The 23016-nt window shown below is 46.5% G+C and overlaps 1 protein-coding gene across 1 annotated transcript; it reads left to right on the top strand.

Moving 5' to 3' along the window:
* Positions 1 to 4894: 4894 nt before the first annotated feature.
* Positions 4895 to 21670, top strand: LOC118833053 (homeobox protein CDX-4-like). The gene is made up of 4 exons (XM_036740438.1): positions 4895 to 4902; positions 6188 to 6693; positions 18727 to 18872; positions 21461 to 21670. The coding sequence occupies exons 1-4, from the start codon at positions 4895 to 4897 to the stop codon at positions 21668 to 21670; spliced, it is 870 nt and encodes a 289-aa protein (XP_036596333.1).
* Positions 21671 to 23016: the final 1346 nt, after the last annotated feature.

Genomic DNA, 23016 nt, shown 5'->3' with positions numbered 1-23016 from the left:
TTTTGACTCAATCTCCTGCTGTTTGTCTTCAGTTTGGCCATTGGTTCCTTCGCTAAATGTCTTCTTGTGCAATCCTAATCCTAGAGTTGGCTCCATCCCTTGCTGATGGCCCTCAGTAAAATGTCATTGATTACACTGGTAATAGGCCTCCTGTGAGACCCCAGGTGACTTGCTTCCCAGATGCTGCCCTGGCTCTTTCTGCTGCTGTGGCTTTAGGGTGGGCTGCCTGGATGCTGCAATGCCCATACACTGGTCTGGCCCTATCTCCCACTCTGTATCTGCATTTCTTGCTTTCTGCCTACCCTGGATTGTCTTTGCTTCAAGCTTCCACAAGATTCTTTCTGTGCAGTTCTGGACTACAGAGAGGAACTTATAGTGGATTTTCTTTGTTTTTTTTGTCTGGCAGATTTTTAGAGCTTTACTGGTGTGTCTGTGTGTCTGTGTGTGTGTGTATGTGTGTGTATGCAGGCTCTTCTATGTCCTAGCATACCACTATCTTCCCACAATTCCCTATCTTATTCATGTGCAGTTGATTTTTTTGGTCTCAAGTGAAAGACTTTCCATTCATCCCTATCAGATTTCATCTTCTCCTCTTCAGCCCATCGCTTGAGCCTGTCAAGATCTTTTTGGCTGCTGACTGTGTGTTAGCTGGGTGTCAGCTGCAAATGTGATGAGAACACCATCAGTCTGAGTGCTCATTCCACTGGGAAAGATCAAACACTCTAAATGCTTTAATAGACTGGCTCCAGAGAGCTGCTGTGGCCTAAAACATTCCTTCCCTAGTGACCAACCCTCTTGGGAGGAGCCTCTCCAGTCTCAGCCAGATTGGTATTTGAGCAAGTTGGAAGACCTGTGCATGTTTCGCCTGGAGAAAATCAGCAAGCTGGGAGACTTGGGAGCTGTCTTCAGGTGCACGAAGTGCTGTCTCTTGGAAGAGGGTTGGCCCTAGAAGCCAGTGCTGGGAGCTCTGGGGGAGCGTTTCAAAGGCCAATTTGGGCTTAAGGCTAGGAAAATTTTACTAACAACTTTGGGGCAGTGCCCAAAGGGGAGGGGCTCCTCCTCACCAGAAGGGTCCGAGCAGAGGCTGGACACCTTTGTGAAGAGGATTCCTTTCTAGGTATAGAATGGACAAGATGGCCTCTAAGCTCCTCTAAGCTCTCCTCCAACCCAATGACTTACTGATGATCATGTCATCGCCAATCTGTTCCCAGGGCCAATCTCAATGAATTTCCACTGTGGCCGGACCTGCCAGGGCTTTCCAGCCACTGGCACCTCGCTAGGGCCCAAGCTAATGCCATCATTCATCAGGGGAAGCCTTACATAGAGGAATAATAACCTGTCAAGTGTCTGGAGCATGTTTCAATGTCCAAAGCTCTTTCCACACAACCAGGGGAGGCTAATATCACAAGGATGATTCTTCATCTCCATTTTACAATAAAGTTAAGAGGTAAAATAAGCACCATCCCAGACTTCCCCAGACCTGGAAGCCAGAGGAGCCTAATGAAGGAAGGGCCCATCATACAGAATCTGCATTTCTAAGTCAATTGTCCTTGGAGAGAGCTGTCCTTAAAAGGGGGTTCCTCATCCTTGGGGTGAGTTTCCACCTTCCTAGGATCTTGAGGGAAGTAAAGTGTTTCTGAAGAGGCTGGAATCCAAGATTTATTAGTCATGAACGAATCAGTCAATGAATGAAAAAAACACTTATTATACTATTATTATGAGCTACACACTGTGCTAAGTGTTGGTGATACAAATACAAGCTACAATAATAATAATATAATATAATATACTAATAATATATGATGCAATGCAGTACAATACAATACAATATAATATAACTATAGTGCCCATTTGTATAGTATTTGAAGATTTGCAACATGCTTTACATGTTATCTCATTTGATCCTCAACAACCCTATAAGGTACATGCTATTATCATTTCCATTTTTCAGATGAGATAACTGAGGTGGACTGAGATGAAATGATTTACCTAGAGTCGCACAGCTAGTAAGTGTCTGAGGCAAGACTAGAATCCAAGTCTTCCTGACCCCAAGTCCAGGCTTATATAGACTGTGCCACTTTTAGTTGAGTATCAAGTCAGCCCATGCCTGGAAGGAGCTTATATTCTAATAAGGGAAGAAACACAGGAGTGCTTTGGTCAGGGAAATCACAGGGCTGGTAAATGGAGCCATAAGGCAATGGGTTGATGCATCCTTTCCAGGAATGGTAGTATTTATTTGCTTATTGTTTTCAGAACTTGAGGTGGGAAGAAGGTAGGGGAGAAGAGCCTGGTAGTATGGAAGCTTGAAGATGGCCAGGAAGGAGCTTGGCAAGGCCGGGTTGGGTCTAGAAACGGTGTCTGCTCCTCAGGGTCCCAGGGTGGGACCCTGAGTGGGTAGAACCAATTCTAAGACTGAGAATCACTATGCATGGCTTGCAGATGCCCAGCTAGCTAATACCATACTCTGAAATGGGATGTTGGGAGCAGGGAGGGAATCTGCAGTTCACACACGGAGTCAGCCCAATTTGTGCCAATACCTTGAGCATGCCCAGTAGAATCTTTGGCTCTCCCACTCCATTCATCCTGCACTGAGTCCAGGCCCAAGTGGGGAGGACCTCTGCTCAGCAGTCAAGGCAGATCAGCCCAGTATAACCAAAGAACTACAATTCTGGCTCTGAAGAATGGAGAATGAGACAAATGTCCTTCCTGGGAGGTGCAAAATGTTTCATGCATTGTTAGACCCGTCCATTGTTTTGGCTTAACTGTTTTTCTTTGTTTCAAGAGGGAAGGAGCTATGGTGTTAGAAAAAAAGATAGCAATAAAAACATGTTTGTTTTTAAAGAGAATGCTTAACATGGGGTGGGAGAGAAGTGAACAGGAATTGATACTGAATGATTCTAACAATGTACATGGAATCCACAATTGGTCCTCCTGGAATGCTGTGTAGGTGTACAGGCCAAACTTACCCCCAGAAAAGAGAGAAGAAAATATGTCTCTGCCTCTTCGAAGAAATAGAGAACTCTGGGTGTGAAACATTGTAAACACTGGCAGACCTGGTGGATATATTGGTTATTACTTTTTGTCTTCATTTTTGGCTCTCTGAGTTGGGGGTGGCAGGGAGGAATATATTCAGAAATTAGGGTGACATAAAAACAAAAGATAGCTATGAAAATCTTGGGGGGAAGCATAGATATATAGCCACATAGGCATTTAGATAGCAAATCTTGCCCTCGCTGCTCTGCCTCAGTCAGGTTGAGTTGCAGGGATATGTGGTGGAATGGGAAATCCTTGAGACAAACGCTGGCTGTTTTGTGTCTTTGTGTTTTCCAGGGCTTGACCCATAGTAGAAAAGAAGGAAACAAACATTTATTAAGTGCCTACTGTGTGCCTGGCACTTTGCTAAACAGTTTATAAATATTTAGCTCATTTGATCATCACAGCAACCCTGGAGAGTAGGTCGTATTGTTATCCTCATTGTCTAGTTAAGGAAACTGAGGCAAACAGGGTGAAGTTACTTGCCCAGGGTCACAGAGCCAGTAAGTATCTGAGGCCAAATTTGAACTCAGGTCTTCCTGACTCCAGGCCCAAGGTTCTATCCACTGCATCACTTTATAAATGCTAGGTGCTTTATAAATGCTTGACTGAAAGTGGGGGGAAGCCCATTTAATAGCCAACAATTCAGGTTTGCAAAGCACTTGACATACTTTATTTCATTTTAAAGTTAAGAAAGATGAAGAAAAGAAAAGGAGCCAGAGAGCTCTGGGTTTGGACCCTGGCTCCAGTTTCCTGTTCTGTAAAATGGGGTGATTTCAAAGAGCCTTTCTTAGCCTTGAATCTCCTGAGTCTGTGGCAAAAATGGCCGGCCCCGGGTTCCAGCAGAGACCAGCTGACCACGTGCAGCTGGGGCCTCCTGGGCCGTTCAACTAGATGCCCTTCAAGGTCCAGGCCAAAAACAACAGAAACCATAGCTGTGGCATCTCTCGGAGTACATTTGAGGGCTGGTGGTCAGATATCTTCTGCTGGGAGCCTCGGGTGCATTGTAGTGTCTGCTAGCTTGGGAGGCTCTTAAAGGTCCCAAGAAGGGAAATGGGCCTTGGGCCAGGATATAAAATAACTTAGCCCTCACTGTAGGAGTTCAGGGGAGGGGGTGTGGCTGGAGGGGAGAGGGAGGGGGGAGGGGAGAGGGATGGCATCCCAAGCAGTGAGAGAAGCCTCAATAACTGGGGATGATTGGGGGGGGGGAGGAGGCAGGGCTGACTGCTTTAGGTAAAGCCCTTACAGGCATTGGCCCCCTTGGCCAGCCAACTCCCCTGCTGCAAACCTTAGCAGTTAGCCCAACATTTGTGGACCATAACCTAAGTCCTATTTCTCTGGAGTGCTTTGAGCTCAAGCCCACCTGGGTCCATCCCCACCCCCTGCCTGTGGCCCTGAAGTTGGTGAGAAATCAGTGCTGGGGGCTGTGAGAGCAGCTGAGGAACAGAAAGCATGGTCCCTGCAAAGGAAAGGAAATCTGACTTTGGACTTGTGGCAGCTGAGCAGAGGCATTTGTACCCTCCCCAGCCCCTTGCATACCTCCTTCCTCTTAAAGCAAGCTCAGGAGAGGGCAGAACCTGCTGGAATGGCCCTGACATTCGCCTGCAGCTGAGTTTCCAGACCCCTAGTGCCCTAGGGGGAACCCCAAGATCTTCATGGAAGACCAAATGGTGTTTGGCTGGGCTTGCTCCAGAGGTCTGGTTTGAGGGCACTGTTTGCTCCCTGGGAGATTCTGGAGGGGATCCGTTTGGGTTGTGGGACTGTGAGCCAAGCAACAATTGGCAGAAAAGAGGCAGATGCCAGGCCGGGGACAGAGAATGGGCAGTGGGCAGTGGGAGGAGGCAGGGGGCTCTGCAGTTGGATGTGGGGGTAGGGCTAGGGGTGGCTGAAGCTGGAGAGAAGGCAGCTCAGGCTGAGGGAAAGAGCCCTGGCCTATGAGCCAGGAGATGGTGGGGGGCATATCTTGACTGGATACTGTTTCACTGTGTGGCCAGGGGCAGGTTGCTTTTGCTCTCACAATTTACTCTTCTGCAAAACTAAGGGACTGGACTAAATGAGCTTACAGCAGCAGCTCTCTAATTTTCTGGTCTTAAAAACTATTGAGGCCCCACCACCCCCCACCAAGAGCTTTTGTTTATGTGAGTTACATCTGTCAATATTTACCATATTTGAATTTTCAAAAAATTGTGTTGACATTGAGGACCCTCTGATAGAGCCCTAGGGAATCCCTGGCCTAAACTTTGAAAACCCGCTTTTCTATAGTTTCCAAGATTGCTCCCTATGTTCACCTCCTAAGTCCTAAGGTCTCTTCCAGCTCTAATACTTTATGTTCTAAGGCCCTTCCCAGCTCTGACATTCCATGTTCTAAAGTTCCTCCCAGCTCTGACATTCCCTATCCTAAGGTCCTTCCCATCTCCGACATTCCATGTTCCAAGATTCCTCCCAGCTCTGATTTGTGTTCTACAGTCCCTCCCACCTCTGACACTCCCTGTCCTAAGGTCCTTCCCAGTTCTAACATTCTCTGTTCTGAGGTCCCTCCCTTTCTAACATTCCCTGTCCTAAGGTGTTTCACAGTTCTGACATTCCCTGTTCTAAGGTCCCTTCCAGCTCTGACATTCCCTGTTCTAAGGTCCCTCCCTGTTCTAACATTCCCTGTCCTAAGGTCTTTCCCAGCTACGATGTTCTAAGTTCTAAGGGCCCTCCCAGCTGGGACGTTTGTCCATTCTCTAATTGAACTCTGGCTAGAATCTCAGTGGTTGAAGGGAGTGGGTCAGAGCCCAGAAGCAGGCCCCGCCCCTCAGGCCCTGCTCAGGGGCTCAGGGGGAGGAGAGAAGGTTTGGATACATTGAAAGTTATTGCCAGGTGGGGATGCCTGGGTGGGCCTACCCTTCATTTGAATGCAAATGGGGGGGTGAGGCCCAAAGTTGCTAGCCTTCAGGCCAGATGGGAATGCACCGTTAGCCTTGCTCCCAGGCCTCTGGAGACAGAGGCTGCTTGGTCATGTTGGGCAAAGGAGGCACTCCAAGGTTGGCTGACAACCTTCAGAACTAGGGGGCAGCTCACGGTATTTCTGGGTATTGGGGAAGCTGGGTCACAAAGAGGCATCAGGATGGTATAGGAAGAGCCTCTCTATTCCCCAAGCCACCACACCCAGAAGCTGCCTCGTGAAGAAGGAGGGCAAGATGCACCCGGGATCCCAGAGGGCCACCGGCCTGGGCAGCAATGGCATAGGTACCAGCATGGGAAGCAGTGGGGGCGGCATAGGAGGGGGCAGTGGCCACCTGCCAGCCCAGGCCTTCAGCCCAGCCCCTGCCTATCCACACAGCATGAGTTATTCTCATATGGCCAACCTGGATGGCCATGGCCAGTGGCTTGGGCCCTGGGGGTCCACCTATGGTCCCCCAAGGGAGGACTGGGCTGCCTATGGAGAGGGACCCTCCAGCTCTGTGGTGGAGCCTTCCTCAGTCCAGACCCTGGCCCAGGTCTTGGCCCTGGCCCCAACCCCAGCCCCATATGGAGCCACTGACTACAGCAACCTGGTCCATCCTGGGCCCAGCGGGGTCCTCCCTCCTGAGAACATGGAATTCACAGAGCCCACCTCCAATCCCCCCAACATAGGAGGTGCCTATGCTTGGATGAGCAAAACACTTCATGTTTCAGGTAAGCACAGGAACCCTCTCCACCTTTTCCCTAGTTAGATGGAGTGGGGTGGGGTGGTCGCTTCTTGCCCCTAATGTATCTTCTATGTTTTCCTCAAACTGGATACAATGGATAGGATGTGTCTCTTGGGCTAATGTTTATTTAGCTAGGAGCTAAAGAGAGCCCCCAAATCCACTCGGTAAAGCTCTCTGAGATTTTCCCCTATGGAAGTAGAGTTCTTAGCTTTTTTATGTTATGGATTCACTGCCGACCCCTCCCCCCCATCCTCCCCCCCCCCCAGAAGCCTGGTAGACCTTTTCTCAGAATGGTTGGTTTTTTAAATCATTATTTAATGAAATGTTAAATTTAAGTTAGAGATGAGTGAAAATCAAAGTGTTATTATTTGCCTATTCAAGTTCACAGTCCCCTTAAAATCTCTCCATGGACCCCTGGGGTCCATGAACCCCAGATTAGGAACCCCTGATTTAGAAGAATAGACATGTTAATGACCAAAGCCTGTAATTCAAGAGAATATCAAAGCTGGGAAGGACCTCAGTAAATAAAGTATTAGAGCTGGGAAATCCCTTAGAACAGAGAATGTTAGAGCTGGGAGGGACCCTAGAATATAAAAAATCAGAAATGGGAAATCCCTTAGAACAGAGAATGTTAGAGATGGGAGGGACCCTAGAATATAAAAAATCAGACCTGGGAAATCCCTTAGAACAGAGAATGTTAGAGCTGGGAGGGACCCTAGAATATAAAAAATCAGAACTAGGAAATCTCTTAGAGTAGAGAATGTTAGAGATGAGAGGAACCTTAGGACATAAAAAAATCAGAACTGGGAAATCCCTTAGAACAGAGAATGTTAGAGATGGGAGGACTTTACGATTAAGCTAACCCCCTTTGCTTAAAAAAAATCTTCCTAACAAGACAGCTTATGGGGGAGGGGAGGGAGGAAGAAAGATGCTCTTACATCTGTCTTTCCTGGGATCTAGTTTAACAGTTGCCACAGTGCCAGACAATCATTGCTTAAATGGAGTACCTATGTGTAGGTAAGAGATCTGTTCTCAAATTGGTGGATTTATTAAGGTTTAGAGTTGGTCTGCCCAAGATTATGTCTGGGAAGGGGAGCCAAGAGGGAGTGGGGAAGCAGGCAGGTCCCTATGGAGAGTCCTTGGCATTACTATAGAATTTAGTCTTCCTTTTTAATGACCATATTAAACAGTATGGGGAGACCCAATAAGCATCCCCTTTTCCATTTTCTGACAGGATTGCTTTTTGGAATCATTTGATTTTTGTCATTGGAATTGCTGCCTTTTGGCCTACATCACTTTTCTTTCTCTCTTTCCCTTCCACTAACCTGAAAACTATATTTTGTCCCAAAGATGTGTGTGTGTGTGTGTGTGTGTGTGTGTGTGTGTGTGTACTCGTGACATAGCCCACCCTGTCCCCAACCCCAGAAGTACATTTTCTCAGCTCTTCTCTGGGGCCAAGCTTGTTCACAATAATCGTAAAGCATTTAAACATTTTGGAAGTCAGAAAAGGTGAATTTTATAGGCCTACCTCCTCCCATTTCCTGGCTGGGTGACCTTGGAGAAGTCACTTCCTATCTCTGGGCTTTCATCTCCTCCATTAAAATAAAACTTGAAACCACAGTTGGAAGAGTTGTGTTCTATAATTCTGGCGCCTCCCACTTTCTGGCTGTGTGATCTGAAGGAAGTACTTGCCTGCCTCTAGACCTTAAGGCCTAATTCCTTCTATAAAATCTGTGTTTTGTACTAGCTCATCTCCAAGGTCCCTTTAGGCTCTGGTGTTCTAGGTTTTATGTTTTAAGGCTCTGGTGTTCTAGGTTTTACATTTTAAGGCTCTGGTGTTCTAGGTTTTATGTTTTAAGGCCCCTCCTAGCTCCAGCAAAATAGGTTTTGTAGTCTAAGTTTTCCAATTCTCTTCTATACTTCTAGAGTTTAATGTTCCATTTCCAGGTTCCCAGTTCTTTCCAGAGCTAACATTCCACATTCTTATGTTCTAAAGGCCCTTCCTGCTATAGTATTCTATGTACCATCTGACTCTGACATCCTCTCTTTAAGACTTTGAAGTCTTTTGGCCCATAAAAACACCTGGGCTTACATCTTGGCCCAACAGAGATCAGAGGATTCCAGGGTTCCGCACTGGAAGCGACCTCAGGGGTTCCCTAATCTCACCCCTTGTTTTACAGAGAAAGAAACTGAGGCCAGAGAAGGGAAGGTATTTATCTAAGGTCACACCTAAGCAGCCCAACCAAGATTTGAATGCAGGTGCCCAAATTGAGCCCTCTTTTTACTGTACCAAGCTTCCTCCCATACCACTCCCTTTAAAAAATACAACAAATATTGATTTTATTTTTTTAATTAATTAATTAATTTTTAGTTTACAACATTCAGTTCCACAAGCTTTTGAATTCCAAATTTCCCCCCCCCTCCTTCCTTTCCCTCTCCAAAACAGCATGCAATGCAATATAGGCTCCATGTATACATTCACATTAAACCAAATATTTATTTTTAAAATTAGTTTTGTTCATATCTTTTGTTTTTTAAATCATCTTGGTTTTCCCCGATATCTCCTCCTTCCAGAGAGCCATCTCATATAATAAAGGATATTTTTGTTGATAAGAAAAAGAAGAGAAAAAAATCAACCCAAACCATTTATACATAAAAAAAAATCTGAAAACGTGAGCAAAGTGCTACACTTGTATTCATACATTCACAAGGGGTTTCAGTCCCACTCTTCAAGAAACTTAAAATTGAATGTTTATATATAACTTTTTGACTTGTAAGCTCACCTCTGTTCATTTGTGTGGGTCTTCCCATTTCTTCAGTGCCTATTATGTATGGGTAAAGGACTTGGGGTAGGGTCATTCAGAGATGATCCTTACCCTCATAAAGCTTACAGTTTAGCAAGGGGGGAGGAGGAAAGGACACACAAATATGTAATAATTAGATGCATCAGTGATATCATAGTGTGGGTCCTTTCTCTGCCAGTTCTCTGACAGTAGCTGTGTGACTTTGGGCAAGCCACTTTCCCCTCTCTGGGTCTCAGTTTCCCCCTCTGTCCACTGAGGGGGTTGGCTTCAATGGCAGCTCTAGATCGAATTTCCTCTGGGATCCTTGGATCTTCACATTCTGTGTGATTCTCATCCTGTATCTCGAACCCTCTCAGTGGGTTCAGGACCTTGCCTACCTTCTTTTACCATCTGAGGGGTGGTAATTCATGGAACCTCCATCTCTTGCCTTTTGTCCTTGCTACATAGCTGGCCCACCCCGGAATCCCACTCCTCCTTGGTGATAATCTTCCTGCCATGCTTACCGTCCTACTTAAATACTTAAAAAGTTGTGATGTTCTCTATTTTGGGGAACTTTTGCATGATACACTAGGATGGTGTTTGGATGACAGACACAGGTCCTTGTTGAAAGCCCTCCCAGTGTGGCAAGTCCTTCCTAGGGTCCAGTCCAGTAGCATAATGTTTGAGAAGGCAGGATTACCCATAAATCACTGCATTGCTAGACAAAGTTGACACATCAGAAATTCCTAAAATGCTGGAATCACTTATCTGTGCCCTCCCCCTCCCCACAAAAGTGATGTAGCCCTACTACTGGGAAGTTGAGACTGGTAGATTGCTTGAGTTTAGGAGTTCAGAGCTGCAGCCCGCCAGGTGTCCATATCAAGGCCCATTAACTAAGTTCACCACCAATAGGGTGAGCCCCCGAGGTGGGGGAGGGGGGCGGGAGGAAGGGGATAGGAGGCTGCCTAAGGAGGGGCAAACTGGCCCAGGTAGCAATCAGAGCGGGAATGGGCTTAGAAGTGGTCCCTACACTTCTAGCCTGGGTGAAATAGGGAGACCTAGCCTTAAACTGAAATCAGTATATCAGGAACACTTGTTCAATAAACTTCCAGTGAGGGAAGAGTATAGGAAGGTAAGGGCATATTGATCTGCCCTCTTTTGATTCTATTGAGTTCAAAGGACACTTTGTGGTGTTCGTATATCCCAAATCTACGTATATGGGAAGAACACTGATTTTTTGAGTCAGAAGATCTGTGTCTGAATCCTGCAGCTCTTTAGTTACCTGACAATTCTATGTGACCTTAGTCAAGTCACTCCCCTTCTAGCCCTCGGTTTCCTTATCCTGAAAATCACCTCACTTCCCTATATTCCTCCTTCCCTGGGACCTCACTCAACACTTTCTGGGACCTCACTCAACACTTTGTTCCTCTGATTTATTGATTTCGGTTTGGGGCTGGGTCTCCTTATCTCACCTAGGCTGGAAGTACAAACTTACGAGCTTGGTCTTGGAGACCAGTTGAGAAAATGCAGAGGTGAGGGAATTTGGGTGTGTCACTTTACATGTGTTGTTGGACTGGAGTGAGGTGGCTGAATTGCTTTTGTTCCTTTTTTTTTAAACCTTGGTTACCGGGGATGGCTCCCTGAATATGACAGGATGAAAGGGTACATTGGGGAATGACGAGGAGCTAAAAACGCAAGATCAATAAAAATGAGATTAAAAATTTAAACGAGGAGGTTAGTTCCTATTTAGTGGTTTGCAAACTCTTGCCAAAGGGGTTTGCACTAAAAATTCTTTAATTGCTGAATATTATGAGTAGGATATTCAATTAAATCACATATTTTGTTGTTGAAAGGAGTTTGTGGAACAAAAACCACTGGGAACCACTGGATTCGCTTGATCTCTAAAGTCCCTTCAGGCTCTGGGTCTAAAACCAGGCCAGGATCGACTTAATTTAATAGCCTGCCAAATAGGAATCAGTCAGATTGAATGCCTCTCTTCCCAGTTCACAGTCTGTAGATGAAAACTAGTGGCTGGACTGCTTATGGAAGCCTTCCCGGACTGGGAGACTTTTAAATGAAAGCCCCTCAGCCTACCCAGAATAGAACAAAGAGACTCAAGCAATAGTTTTCAGAGAAAGGATCCTAGCCTTTATCACCTTAAATCTAGGTAGAGGAAGGAAAGCAGAGACCCAAACCTTAGAAAATCAGAGGTGAGAGTCTCAGGCCAGTTCGTCTGACCCATATAAATAAATGTAACCAGAATCATCTGGCTCCTCTCCACTACACTTGAGGACTAATGGCCCTCTGGCCCTTGAGACTTGTAGAAATTCCGCGTGCAGAAATCAAATTGTAGAATATGTGAAAGGGGGAAAATGCCCACCCTAAGGACTTCCCTTCCCTCTTGTACAGTACAGGTATGAGCACCATCTGATATTTCTTCCTGCCTTCCTCCTATAACCTATCCCAGGGGTGGGGAACCTTCGGCCTCGAGGCCACTTGGATGGAGTCCAAACTTGTGGTGGATTTGGTCAAAGGGCTACAGTTAAAGACCCAGAGGGCCACATGTGGCCTCGAGGCTGCAGGTTCCCCACCCCTGCCATATCCCCATTTCGAGGAGCAAGGAAGTTCAGGTCCTTGATGTCAAATAGGGCAGACCTGGCATACAAGAGAGCCCATTTCTGCTATCTGAGGAGTGATTTTTTTTTACCCTTTAATGCCCCATGAAAAAATTATAGGGCATATAGAATGCCTTAAAATTTGTAAACTGATTCACATATGTTATCTCACTTGAACTTCCCAATAACAGTAGGAGGTAGAATTGCTACTGATACTGCTGCTGGTAAAACTCAGGCTGAGACAGGTTAAGTGACTTTGCTTCAGAGTCACACAGCTATAGTTGTCTGAGGCAGGATTGGAACTCAGCTTTTCCACCACTTGATCAAGTACATTAGCCACTTCGGTGCCTCCGATGCTTCCAAATGGACAGAAATAGGGTCGTATCATAGAAGCTGGACACTTAGACCCACAGGACAGGACAGTCGGAAGGAAGGGGCCTTAGAACATACAGTGTCAGAACTGGGAAAGACTTTAGAAGATAGAATGTCAGCACTGAAGGAGTCCTTAGAACATAGAATGTCAGAATTAGGTGGGACCTTAAAACATAGAACATGGAATGGCAGGGCTAGATGGGCCCTTAGAACATAGAATGTCAGAATTAGATGCGACCTTAAAACATAGAACATCAGATCAGGAATGAAAGAACCTTAGAGATCACCAAATCCAACCTCTCTCATTTTACAGAAAAGAAAGTTATCCAATAGTTAAGGAAAATGTAGTATAATTGATTAGTTCTGACTACCCATCATTCTAAGTTCTTGTATTGAACATGTCTCTAAATATGTACTGCTTGTTCAGCCTTTTTAAAGCAAGGGGCCTTGAGAACTAGATGCCATTGGGTTGGGCTGGATTTTTTGGCAGAATGACGAAAAAGATCATCCATTGAGGGGGATATGAAATAATAATGATCCATCCAGAAACATTTGCTCTAATCCAGAAACCCAGAGATGCTATGGATCCCACCCTCCCAGGTGCCATAGGAAGCAGATGGTACAGTGGAATTGATCTCCAATCATTGACTCTTCGACTTGAGGCAGACCACTTCCTTTTCCTGGGTCTTTATTTCCTCCCCTGTAAAATGACAAGTTTGGAATCAGTCATCTCTAACATCTTTCCTAGCTCTAGATTCTGTGACTTAGGTCCAAGTCCTGACTCTGCCACTTACTAGATGTGTGACCTTGGGCAAGTCCCTTCCTTTCCCTGGGCTTCAGTTTCTTTACCTGCAAAATGAAGGAAATGTACTAGATCTCTAAGGGCCCTTCCCACTGTGACAGAGTATGAGTCTCCTCCACACTAAAGGACATCTGGATCCCATCTCTTCTTCAGCTATGGGAATCCCCTTGGCCTCTTAGCTTTTCCAGAAACACCTCAGTATGGGTTCAGGATGGGAATAGGGGGTTGGTGGTGGAGGGAATGGAGGGCATCCCCACCCTGAGCTGTGACATTATACAAGGGCTACACCAGAGGGACCAGAACAGCTGTTAAACACATCTGTCCTGGGCTCTGAGACATTGTTCCCAAATTAACTTGGGAACAGGCAGCTGGGAGTGGATCGCCTAGTTCTTGGGAATCGTATTCTTTGGCGAAGAACATGGCTCAAATGATAGAGGAGAATGCCAACAGATGTCGCAATAGCTGGAGAGTGGGTTGTGGGCATGGGTGTTGGGGAGGGGGCGCCAGGGATGGGGCCGGGAGATTGTCCCACCAGCTCTCCACACCACCTTTCGAACCGGACAGGGGAGACAGTGAGCTGCAATTCCTTTCCCTTTGTCAGCTTAGTCCTGTGGTCTGGTTTTTTTCCCACTTTGTTTCGAGTTCTGAGACCTTATCTGCCAGATTGGGGCAACAGACCCTTTTAACACTTCCCTGGCCTTTGATATGCAGCCTGGCTCTGGCTAGTCCCGGGTCCCTCCTGTCTTCGGGGCTTATATTGCCTAGCCGGAAAGAGTGAGTGTTCTCACTGCCTGACCTAGTCTTTATTATCTTCCAAAGAAGCTGCTGGAGGTTGGGGTGGAGAGGGAGGAGCGGAGCTGAAGCCTTCCCTGGGGCTGGAAACCTGGATGTGTTTACTCTTTATTGAGTGGCAGGGGGTAGGAGAGAATGAAGGGGGGAAGGGGGGCAAGTGTAGAGGGAGACAGACAGACAGACAGACAGATTCTATTTCCTGATGAGTGAACATCAGTGACTGCTCTCCCGGTCCTCTTTGGGGAATCGTGGCCCAGGGTTCTTCTGGTTCCGTAAGAGGAGGGTAGGGAGAGGGCATACCAAGCTGGAAAGACTTCCAGTGTAGGCTGGCCTGGAGGTTATTGGTGTGTCTGTCATTAAAGGACCGACCACCAGCTCCTCAGGTGAGAAATACCTTTGGCCACAGAAACTCGGAAAGAAAAACTAATAGTTTTCTGTGGGATGGTGTCATTTCTTGCATCATCTTCTGCTAGGGCCTAAGACAGTGTTTTGCACGTAGTAGGGACTTTATAAATGCCTATTGGTTGATCATCTATTAAATATTTAACTGGAATCCCAGCTTTGCTCCTTAATACTAGGGCAAAATCTGTGGGCCTCACTTTCTTCTCCGGTGAAATCAAGGGCTTGGATCGACCCTGAGGTGTCTTCTAGCTCTCACTTCTGTGATCCTGTGCAGGTGGGAAAGGGGGAGGGGAGGGAGGCAATATCCACACAGAGAGTCTTGGGTCCTTGAAGACAATGAATATCAACGTCTAAGTATCATCCTTTCCAGCTCTAAATGTTGTGTTTGCCAAGCAGCAGTAGAAAGTCGGAGTGTTATAGTCATGCCTTAAATGACTATTTAAACAGAACATTTTTAGCATCCATTTCTTTTTTTCTAAGCAGGAGTTTCAATTCTCCAGCAGCAGCATGTGCAGTGGAAGGAGCTGGAGTCAGGGGATTTGGGTTCAAATCCAGCCTCCATCCATTCACCAGCTGCATGATCTTGTGCAAATAAAATAATAGTATTATGATAATAGTAATATAGTGATGGCCTCTATACAATGTGCTTTAAAATTCACAATCTTACTTTGTATGCCTCAGCTCCTTTGAGGCTCATAACAACCCCGTGGTGAGGCAGATACTACAGGTATCATGATCACATCCAATTCAGAAGCCAAGAGGTTAAGTTCCAGAAAAGAAATCAGATTTAAAGTTTTATTTTTATCTGCAGTATCCATTTTGATTTTGTAAACTACACACACACACACACACACACACACACACTTGGGCTTTCCTAGAGATCTCTGTGGATGCTGTTCTTTCAAGTCCTGTTCTTTGCTCCGACTCTAGCTCACAGTTTCCCAGTTTTTAGCAAAAGGCCTTCAGGCTCTTGGGGAAATTGTGTCACTTCAACAAAAGAAAATGACAAACCCCAGAAACGTCCCTGAGGACTCCCCTTCCTCCGCTTTCCTGTTCCTGGACATAAAAAGGGCATGGGGACATTTGTTTAGGGCTTGTAAATTCCCCATCCATTGTTTGTGCTCCCCAATGGACAAAGGGTTTGGCCTTCTGGGCTGTTAGGCAGGCCTCCATCTTAACACCTCAATGGAGGTCAGGGACTCACTTGAAAGGGGTCTTTGTCCTTACAGTTTGTCCCCCAAACCAGTTACATCAAAAAGGACCTGAAAGATCTGAAGAATCCCATTAACAAAAAGCTGAAGGGAGGGGCGAGGGGGTAGGAGCCGGACTGCTCTTACCGCCCCCCTTCCCCCCCCAAACACACACACTCCAGGGGTCAAGAGAGAGGGAAATGGCCTAATTGCCTTTGGAGAAGACTAAAGGGAAGGAGGAAAAGGTATCTGTCCTCAGGGAAGCCATTCAGAGGGGAAGGACAATTAGTTCCCTATTGTGAGGCAAAGGAAATGTTTGGCTAGAAGGTGCTGCTCCCGCCCCCCTCTCCACCCTCCCCAGCCCCCCATATACATACATACAAACCACTCACACCCCGGGCCTAGTTAGCCCCTGGGGCTGCCTGAGTGAGGTGACCTAGTCTAGAGAAGCCAGCCAGCCTTTCTCTGACTGACAGAGAAATAGGGACTGAGCCAGCGATCTCAGGGGTGCGGGGAATTCCCCTGGAGGAAATGAATTCCCTCTGCCAGAGCTGTTTCGCACCTTACCTTCTTAGGGGGTTGCCTGGGGCCACTTAGTGGCTTATGGGGAGTTAAAGAGGTGAAAGTGAAAATCTTCCCTATTTAAGCAAAACCAGGTCTTTATCCTCTGTTCTCCATCATTTATACCAGTTGCCTGACCTTGGGCAGCCACTTTCCCAGTAAGATACTCAGTTTCTTCATCTGTAAAATGGGCTTTAGAATGTTTTCACTCCTACCTCCCGGGCTTGTCGGAACCTTAAAATGCTGAGTCATTTAATCATCAACCCAAGTCAATTCAGAGAAACGCACAAACCTCCGACATGAAAATATTTAAGAATAAACGTGCCCCGAATGAAAGAAGTATGCTTTTCCTTAGATGCTGGGGAAAGACTTTTATATCCACTACTATATTTGAGCCTCATCTAGGAAGTACAGCAGGAAAGAATGTAAATCATAGTAAATAATCATTGCAAAAGCAATGTAAAAATGTACCCACGTTTTTAGATATGGAAGCTGGAGTTCAGAGTGGAGGGGCGGGGAGAGAGTCGCCTAAGGCACATAGCTACCCAACTAGTAACAACAAAGGCAATGTTCTGACCCTAGGTCCAATGCTTTCACCACTACTCCGTCCTGAAGTGACCTAGCCTCCCTGGGCCTCAGTTTCCCCATCTGCAGAGTAGAGACTCAAACCTGTCAGCAAGCGGAAGACCCCTTAACAGCCCTTAAGGAACCCAGATTACCACTCCTCCCTCCTCTCACCCCCACCCCCACCCCCAGGCATGCAGCCGAAATCAATTCTTCCTCTGGGTGGTTTGTATTCAGGTCTCACCCAGAGTAGTTGTGGCCAAGCCCTCATTAAAATGTCTGAAGGGCTGTCCTGTACAGGAAGAATGAATCTTGGCTTACTTGGCCCCAGAGGGCAGAGCAAGGGGCAACTACCTAGTGGGAGGGTGGTTATAGCAGAAAAAGCCCTCCTTTCGGTGGAAGAAGACCCAGTGTCCACTACTTGTTCTGTCTCTTACTAGCTGCGTCACTTTGGGCAATCCACAGATCCCCTGTGGGTCCCGGTTTCTGTAAAATAAAGGATTAGGTCTCCCTTCTGGATTCAAGCCCATGTCCCTGGACACTGTGTCTATGGCATCAAAACGTTAACCTGGGAGAAAGAAACAGTCACGATTTAGGGTCCTGTCCCATATTTTAAAAAGAGATTGGCAGGGAGAAAATGGTTTGATTCTCGGACGAGAAGGATTGATAGATTGAGTCATTCTTTTGTTGAACAAACATGAATTAAGCACCTACTGTTTGCAGAGCCTGTGCTCTGAGCTGGGGAGGTACGAAGTTGAGAGATCCCAACCCAGGCCCTAATTGAGCATGCTCAGCTTTAGGAGATGGGCACTAAGATGCAAACACAGACAACAACAAACCAAACCCTTTCCCCACAGTTTCTAACTCTAATCCTGTGAAGTAGGTAGTACAAGGTGTAAGTTTCGTCCCTGAGCTGGACTTGGAGTCAGGAAGACCCAGGTTCAAATCCTGCCTCACATACTCGCTAGCCATGGGACTGTGAGCAAGTCACTTAATATCTGAGTCTCCATTTCCTCAGCTGGAAAATGGGGGTGATAGTAACACCTGCCTCCTGGGGTTGTGAGTATGAAACAAGGACTATTTTCAGACTTAAATGGCCATATGAAGAGGGTGATTGTTTTCCAGCCACTGATGTCTAGAGAGGGTGACCTCTCTTTTTCTAGTCTTTTACCATTTACAAGTCTTAGAGGAAAATCCATTTTGCCGATAAGGAAATCAAGAGGTCGAGTGACTTGCCCAGGGTCACACAGCTAGTGAGAGATACTACTAGTCAGCGTCAGAGGCAAGATTCAAGCAAAACAAGGTCTCTCCTGACTCTAAATCCAAGTCTTTCCCCTCTATTGTTGCCTGCTTTGCAGATGAGGGAACTAAGGTTCAAAAAAAATTCAGTGTCTTGCCCAAGGTCACAAAGCTAGGAAGGGGCCAGAACAAAATTGAAATCCAAAGCTCCATTTATGTCTGCTATGCAAAAGGAACTCTGAAATGCATCTCCTTCTGTTCTCACAGCCCCACCTAGGGCATTAAAAAAATGCAAATGCAAATGCTAAGTGATTTCTGGATCAGAAGGTTTTTACCCAGGGGAAAAGGGAAAAGTCAAGGATCTGGGACAGCTTCCTAGAGGAAATGGTAATTAAGTTGGGCTTTAAAGGTTCTGACTGAATGGAAGTTCTTTGCAGGCAGGCACTAGAATATTTGATTTCTCTCCTCGGCACCAAACTAGGTATCTTGCACATAGGAGGCACTTAATAAATCTGTTAACTTGAATTGGTGGAAGTTCACCAGGCATAGAGGAAAAAGAAGGGCATCCCAGGCTTAGGAAATCTCCTGAGCAAAGGCCCTGAGGTGGGAGAGTGCAGGATGTGCTCTGGGGTTCGAAAGGATTGGAGACTCCCTACGGAAGTGGCATAGCACTACATGAATTGCCTTTTTCTTAAGCAGGAAAGACCAGGACCAAGGAGAAGTACCGAGTGGTTTATTCGGAGCATCAGAGACTGGAGCTGGAGAAAGAATTCCATGTGAACAGATACATCAGTATTCGGAAGAAGACCGAGCTGGCAGGCCAGTTAGGCCTTTCAGAGAGACAGGTATCCCAGAGCATCATGTTGTTTCTGTGTGTTTGTTTCTCCAGGCTAAGGAAAGGTTGACCTATACCTCTAAGCAGGCTCTAGAAATGGATTGTGAGAATCCAACAAGTAAACTCTTTTGAGTCCCCCTAGAACAGCTGGCCTAGATTCGTCCTGTCCATCCTCAAAGTGCAGTCTCATCGGCTGGCTTGTTGTCAAGCCAACTTTCAGAGCAGGATTCAAATGGTAAAAATGGCATAATTCCAGGATTCTGCTAAGATGACTAGTCGTTTGGGTTTCAACATTGAGCTGGAATCCCAAGGCAGTGTGAGGAATGAATCTTTCCCTCTTGTATTTAGTAACTAATTATTGGTACCTCAAGACCCTGATTCTAATATAGCCTACCCCCTATTGTGTTAACCAGAGTCGATTGGCACCTCTCAGGAATACTTACTCTTCCAAGGGCATATAAACTGTGAGCCCACTGCCATGAGGGGTCTTTGGTGGCAGCTGGATGCCATGATAGTCTGAATGTGGAGACTGGGTTTGAATCTTGGCTCTGCTGCTTAGAGGCTGTGTGACCTTGGGGAAGTGACTTCCACTCTCTGAACTTCAGTTCTCTGCTATGTAAAATAAAGGGTTTGGACCCAGCAATATCCTTTCCAGCTTGAAATTCTCTCACTTGGATTGATGCAGTCAGCCAACGTAGACAATTTAAATTCAGTGTTATTCAGTGTCTGTGCTTCAGGGTAGAAAAGTTGGCCCCTTTAGAGTTTCCACTAAAGTCTTCATCATGGCTTGAAGCTGACTCCAAGTCTCAAAGACTGTTCCCCAGCAGCCTTTGCAGATAGGCCTGGGGATGGATGTTTTGAGTACCAGCCTGGCTGTGTGCAGAGAGGCTGGCCACCAGGGAATAATTTGGGCTTTGGTCACAATAACCCATTGAATCACAGGGTGGAGGCAATGACCATGTTGATTTCTGAAATAAAGATGACCAAATTTGTAAGGGGTTGAACTAGATGATCTCTAAGGTCCTCTCTGACTCTGACATTTCCTACTCTAGTCTCTAAAACACCCCACATTCCATGTTCTAAGGCCCCTCCCCGCCCTGACATTCCCTGTTCTAAGGCCCTTCCCAGCTCTGACATTCTGTGTTCTAAGGTCCTTCCCAGCTCTGACATTCCTTGTTCTAAGCCTCCTCTGAGCCCTGACATTCACTGTTCTAAGATCCCTCCCAGTTCTGCCATCCCTTGTTCTAAGTTCCCTCCCAGCTCTGACATTCTGTGTTCTAAATCTTCTCCCAGCCTTGACATTCCCTGTTCTAAGGCCCCTTCCAGGTCTGCCATCCCCTGTTCTAAGGTCCCTCCCAGCTCTGACCTCCCCTCTCCTAAGGCTCCTTCCAGCCCTGACATTCTCTGTTCTAAGATTCCTTCTGTCTGTGACATTCTCTGTTCTAAAGGTCCTCCCAGCTTTGACACTCCGTGTTCCTAGGACCCTTTTTTTTCCTCTGATTTTTTTTATTTAATATATTTAGTTTTCAGCATTGATTTTCACAAGAGTTTTAATTATAAATTCTCTCCCCATTTATACCCTCCCCCCCCCCACTCCATGATGGCATATATTCTGGTTGCCCTGTTCCCCAGTCAGCCCTCCCTTCTGTCACCCTACTCCCCTCCCATCCCCTTTTCCCTTCCTTTCTTGTAGGGCAAGATAAATCCTAGGACCTTTCTAAATCTAGATCCTATGGTTCTTTGAAATCATGCCAATGATAGGTGCCTCTACCGCAACTGAGTTTTGAACTTAATTGTTCATTTACTCAATATGCAGTTATTAAGCCCCTATTCCTGGAGAGATAATGTAGTACAGCAGAGAAAACATTAGATGTGCAGTCAAGAAGACCCAGCTTCAAATCTTTTTTGTTTGTTTTTGAGGGGGGAAGGCAGGGCCATTGGGGTTAAGTGACTTGCCCAAGGTCACACAGATAGTGTGTCAAGTGTCTGAGGTCCGATTTGAACTTAGGTCCTCCTGAATCACTGCGCCACCTAGCTGCCCCTTGATCACTCATCTCTATTAAGAAACTTTTTTTTTTTACTGGTGAGGTGGGGAGTGGGAGGAGTTGGGGGGGAGGGGAAGTTTTTCCAGAGGGCCAATTCCTGTCTAAGAATGGAGAAAGTTGGGGGGCTGAGGGGGGTGGGGTAGAGTGAGGGAGTGTTGAATTATAATGAGTGAAGGGTGACATTTAGAAGTCAAGTCCCATGGTTGGTAGGGGTGTGTATTGGGGCCAGGGATAAGACCTACTTTCCCACCCTCCAGTTGGTTTATCACACTGTACCATGTTTGCAAACATACCCAGGGGCCACCTGGGCAAGTGGTCTCTGAAATGAGGGCCGAGGCATGACCCCAAGGGGTGTTTCAACTGTCTTTGCAAAGGTAGGATTAGGGTTCCTGTAACACCTGAGTGACTTTCAGACAAGATGTGTCTCCTCTCTAGGTTCTAGTTTTATCTTCTGTAAAATGGGTGCGTGTGGATGAAATGGTGTTTGAGTTCCCTTGTGCTGTTAACTCTGTCACTCTATGCACTCTAAATGCAGAACCATTGTGTGTTGCAGGTGAAAATCTGGTTTCAGAATCGCCGGGCCAAGGAGAGGAAGCTGCTGAAGAAGAAAATCTCGGAGTCCCAGGCCACTGTGGGCAACACAGCCCACAGCGACTCCAGCTCTGTGAGCCCAAGGGAGCCCCCAAAGCTCTACTTCCCCCCACCTCCACCCATGGGGGAGTTCCAGCCGATTGATATTCACCAGATCCTGGTCTCAGAATGAGAAGGGGATCTGGGGCAAGTGGCCAGGCTGCTCAGCCACTGCCTGTATCCCAGCACCTATGATGTCTACGGGGGGGGGGGGGGGGGGCGGGGAAAGGTTTCATTGTATGCCAGTATTCAGAACAAATTGATGGGGTAATAAGAAGAAAGCTAAAGCTGCTAGAATACACCACCTCTCCCCCCTCTCCCACACCAACCTCCTGCTCAACTGCATGGTGTCAATTACCAAAGAAGTTAATTACCAGCCGGAAGTCACAGTCATTCCAAGCCTGTGCCAAGGAGGGGGTGAGGGGGATGGGGGGGTAGTGATGGTGACCACATGCTTCTCTCATGTTACCCAGTTTTCTCATGTTGTTGTTAAGGGTATATACCTTCTTGAGGAATACTCAAGGAAACATTAGCAATTGCTACGTGTTCCAGAGTTCGAGTTTCTAAATTTCATTCTCATGGTTAAAGTTCACTAAGGGCTTAGGGTTCACCAAGGGCTTGTCCAAACTGTCCCACTGGATCTTATATCAGAATTGGGAAGTGGACAGGGCTTATGGCCCCACTTTAAAGATGGGAAAAATGAGGGTGTGTATATTTGAGGTGTGTGTATATGTGTGGGAGGCAGGGTATGGAGGGGAAGTGATTGACACAAGGTCACACAGCAAATGGCAAGGGAAGGGGGTGGGGCACAGCTTAGGAATTCGAACCCAGGGCTTCTGGGCTTCAAATACTTCACTCTAGCCACCACTCTGTGCTTGCACCTGAGATATGTCTTGGTAACCCTGCTCGAATGTTCTAGTGAATATTTTGTCATTTAAGAAAAGAAAAAAATAATAAGTAAAAATAAAAGCATTATCTTTGCTCTTCAGCCATCCTTGTCCTGTGTCCATCTTCTGGGCACAATTAAGCTGCCAACCCGCAGTGCTGTTGCCCGAGCCAGCCAAAAGAAAGATCTCCGCAAGGAGAAAAGGCCACACTACAGTTTGGGCCAGCCCTGCAGAAAAACAGAGAACAGGCCTCTCAAGCAGAGGAGACCTTCCCTTGGCCATTTTGGGTCACCGTTCCCAAGAAACAAGGCCCATAGCCCCCAGGCTGCACCAGAGCCCGGGGGAACCACACCCCCACATTTCTGATGGGCCCCCCTTTGCTACCAGCCTTCTTAATGTTTCCAGGCTGCAGCTGCAAAGTTGGCCTTGTAAATGAGCTACAGGAATTTTTTGGGCTTGGGCCCAGTTTGCAATTGGCATGCAAACATAGTCAGAGTCTGGGACTCTGGATCTTATTACTTAGTAGTGAAAAGAAAAGGTCGATTAAGTTGAAAAATAAGAATTCATTTCTATGGGGTTTGGATTTTTACAA

Source organism: Trichosurus vulpecula (assembly GCF_011100635.1).
Source record: "Trichosurus vulpecula isolate mTriVul1 chromosome X unlocalized genomic scaffold, mTriVul1.pri SUPER_X_unloc_1, whole genome shotgun sequence".
In the NCBI taxonomy this organism is placed as follows: Eukaryota; Metazoa; Chordata; class Mammalia; order Diprotodontia; family Phalangeridae; genus Trichosurus; species Trichosurus vulpecula.
Note: the sequence above shows the minus strand (reverse complement) of the source record. Positions and strands in the feature narration are given on the sequence as shown.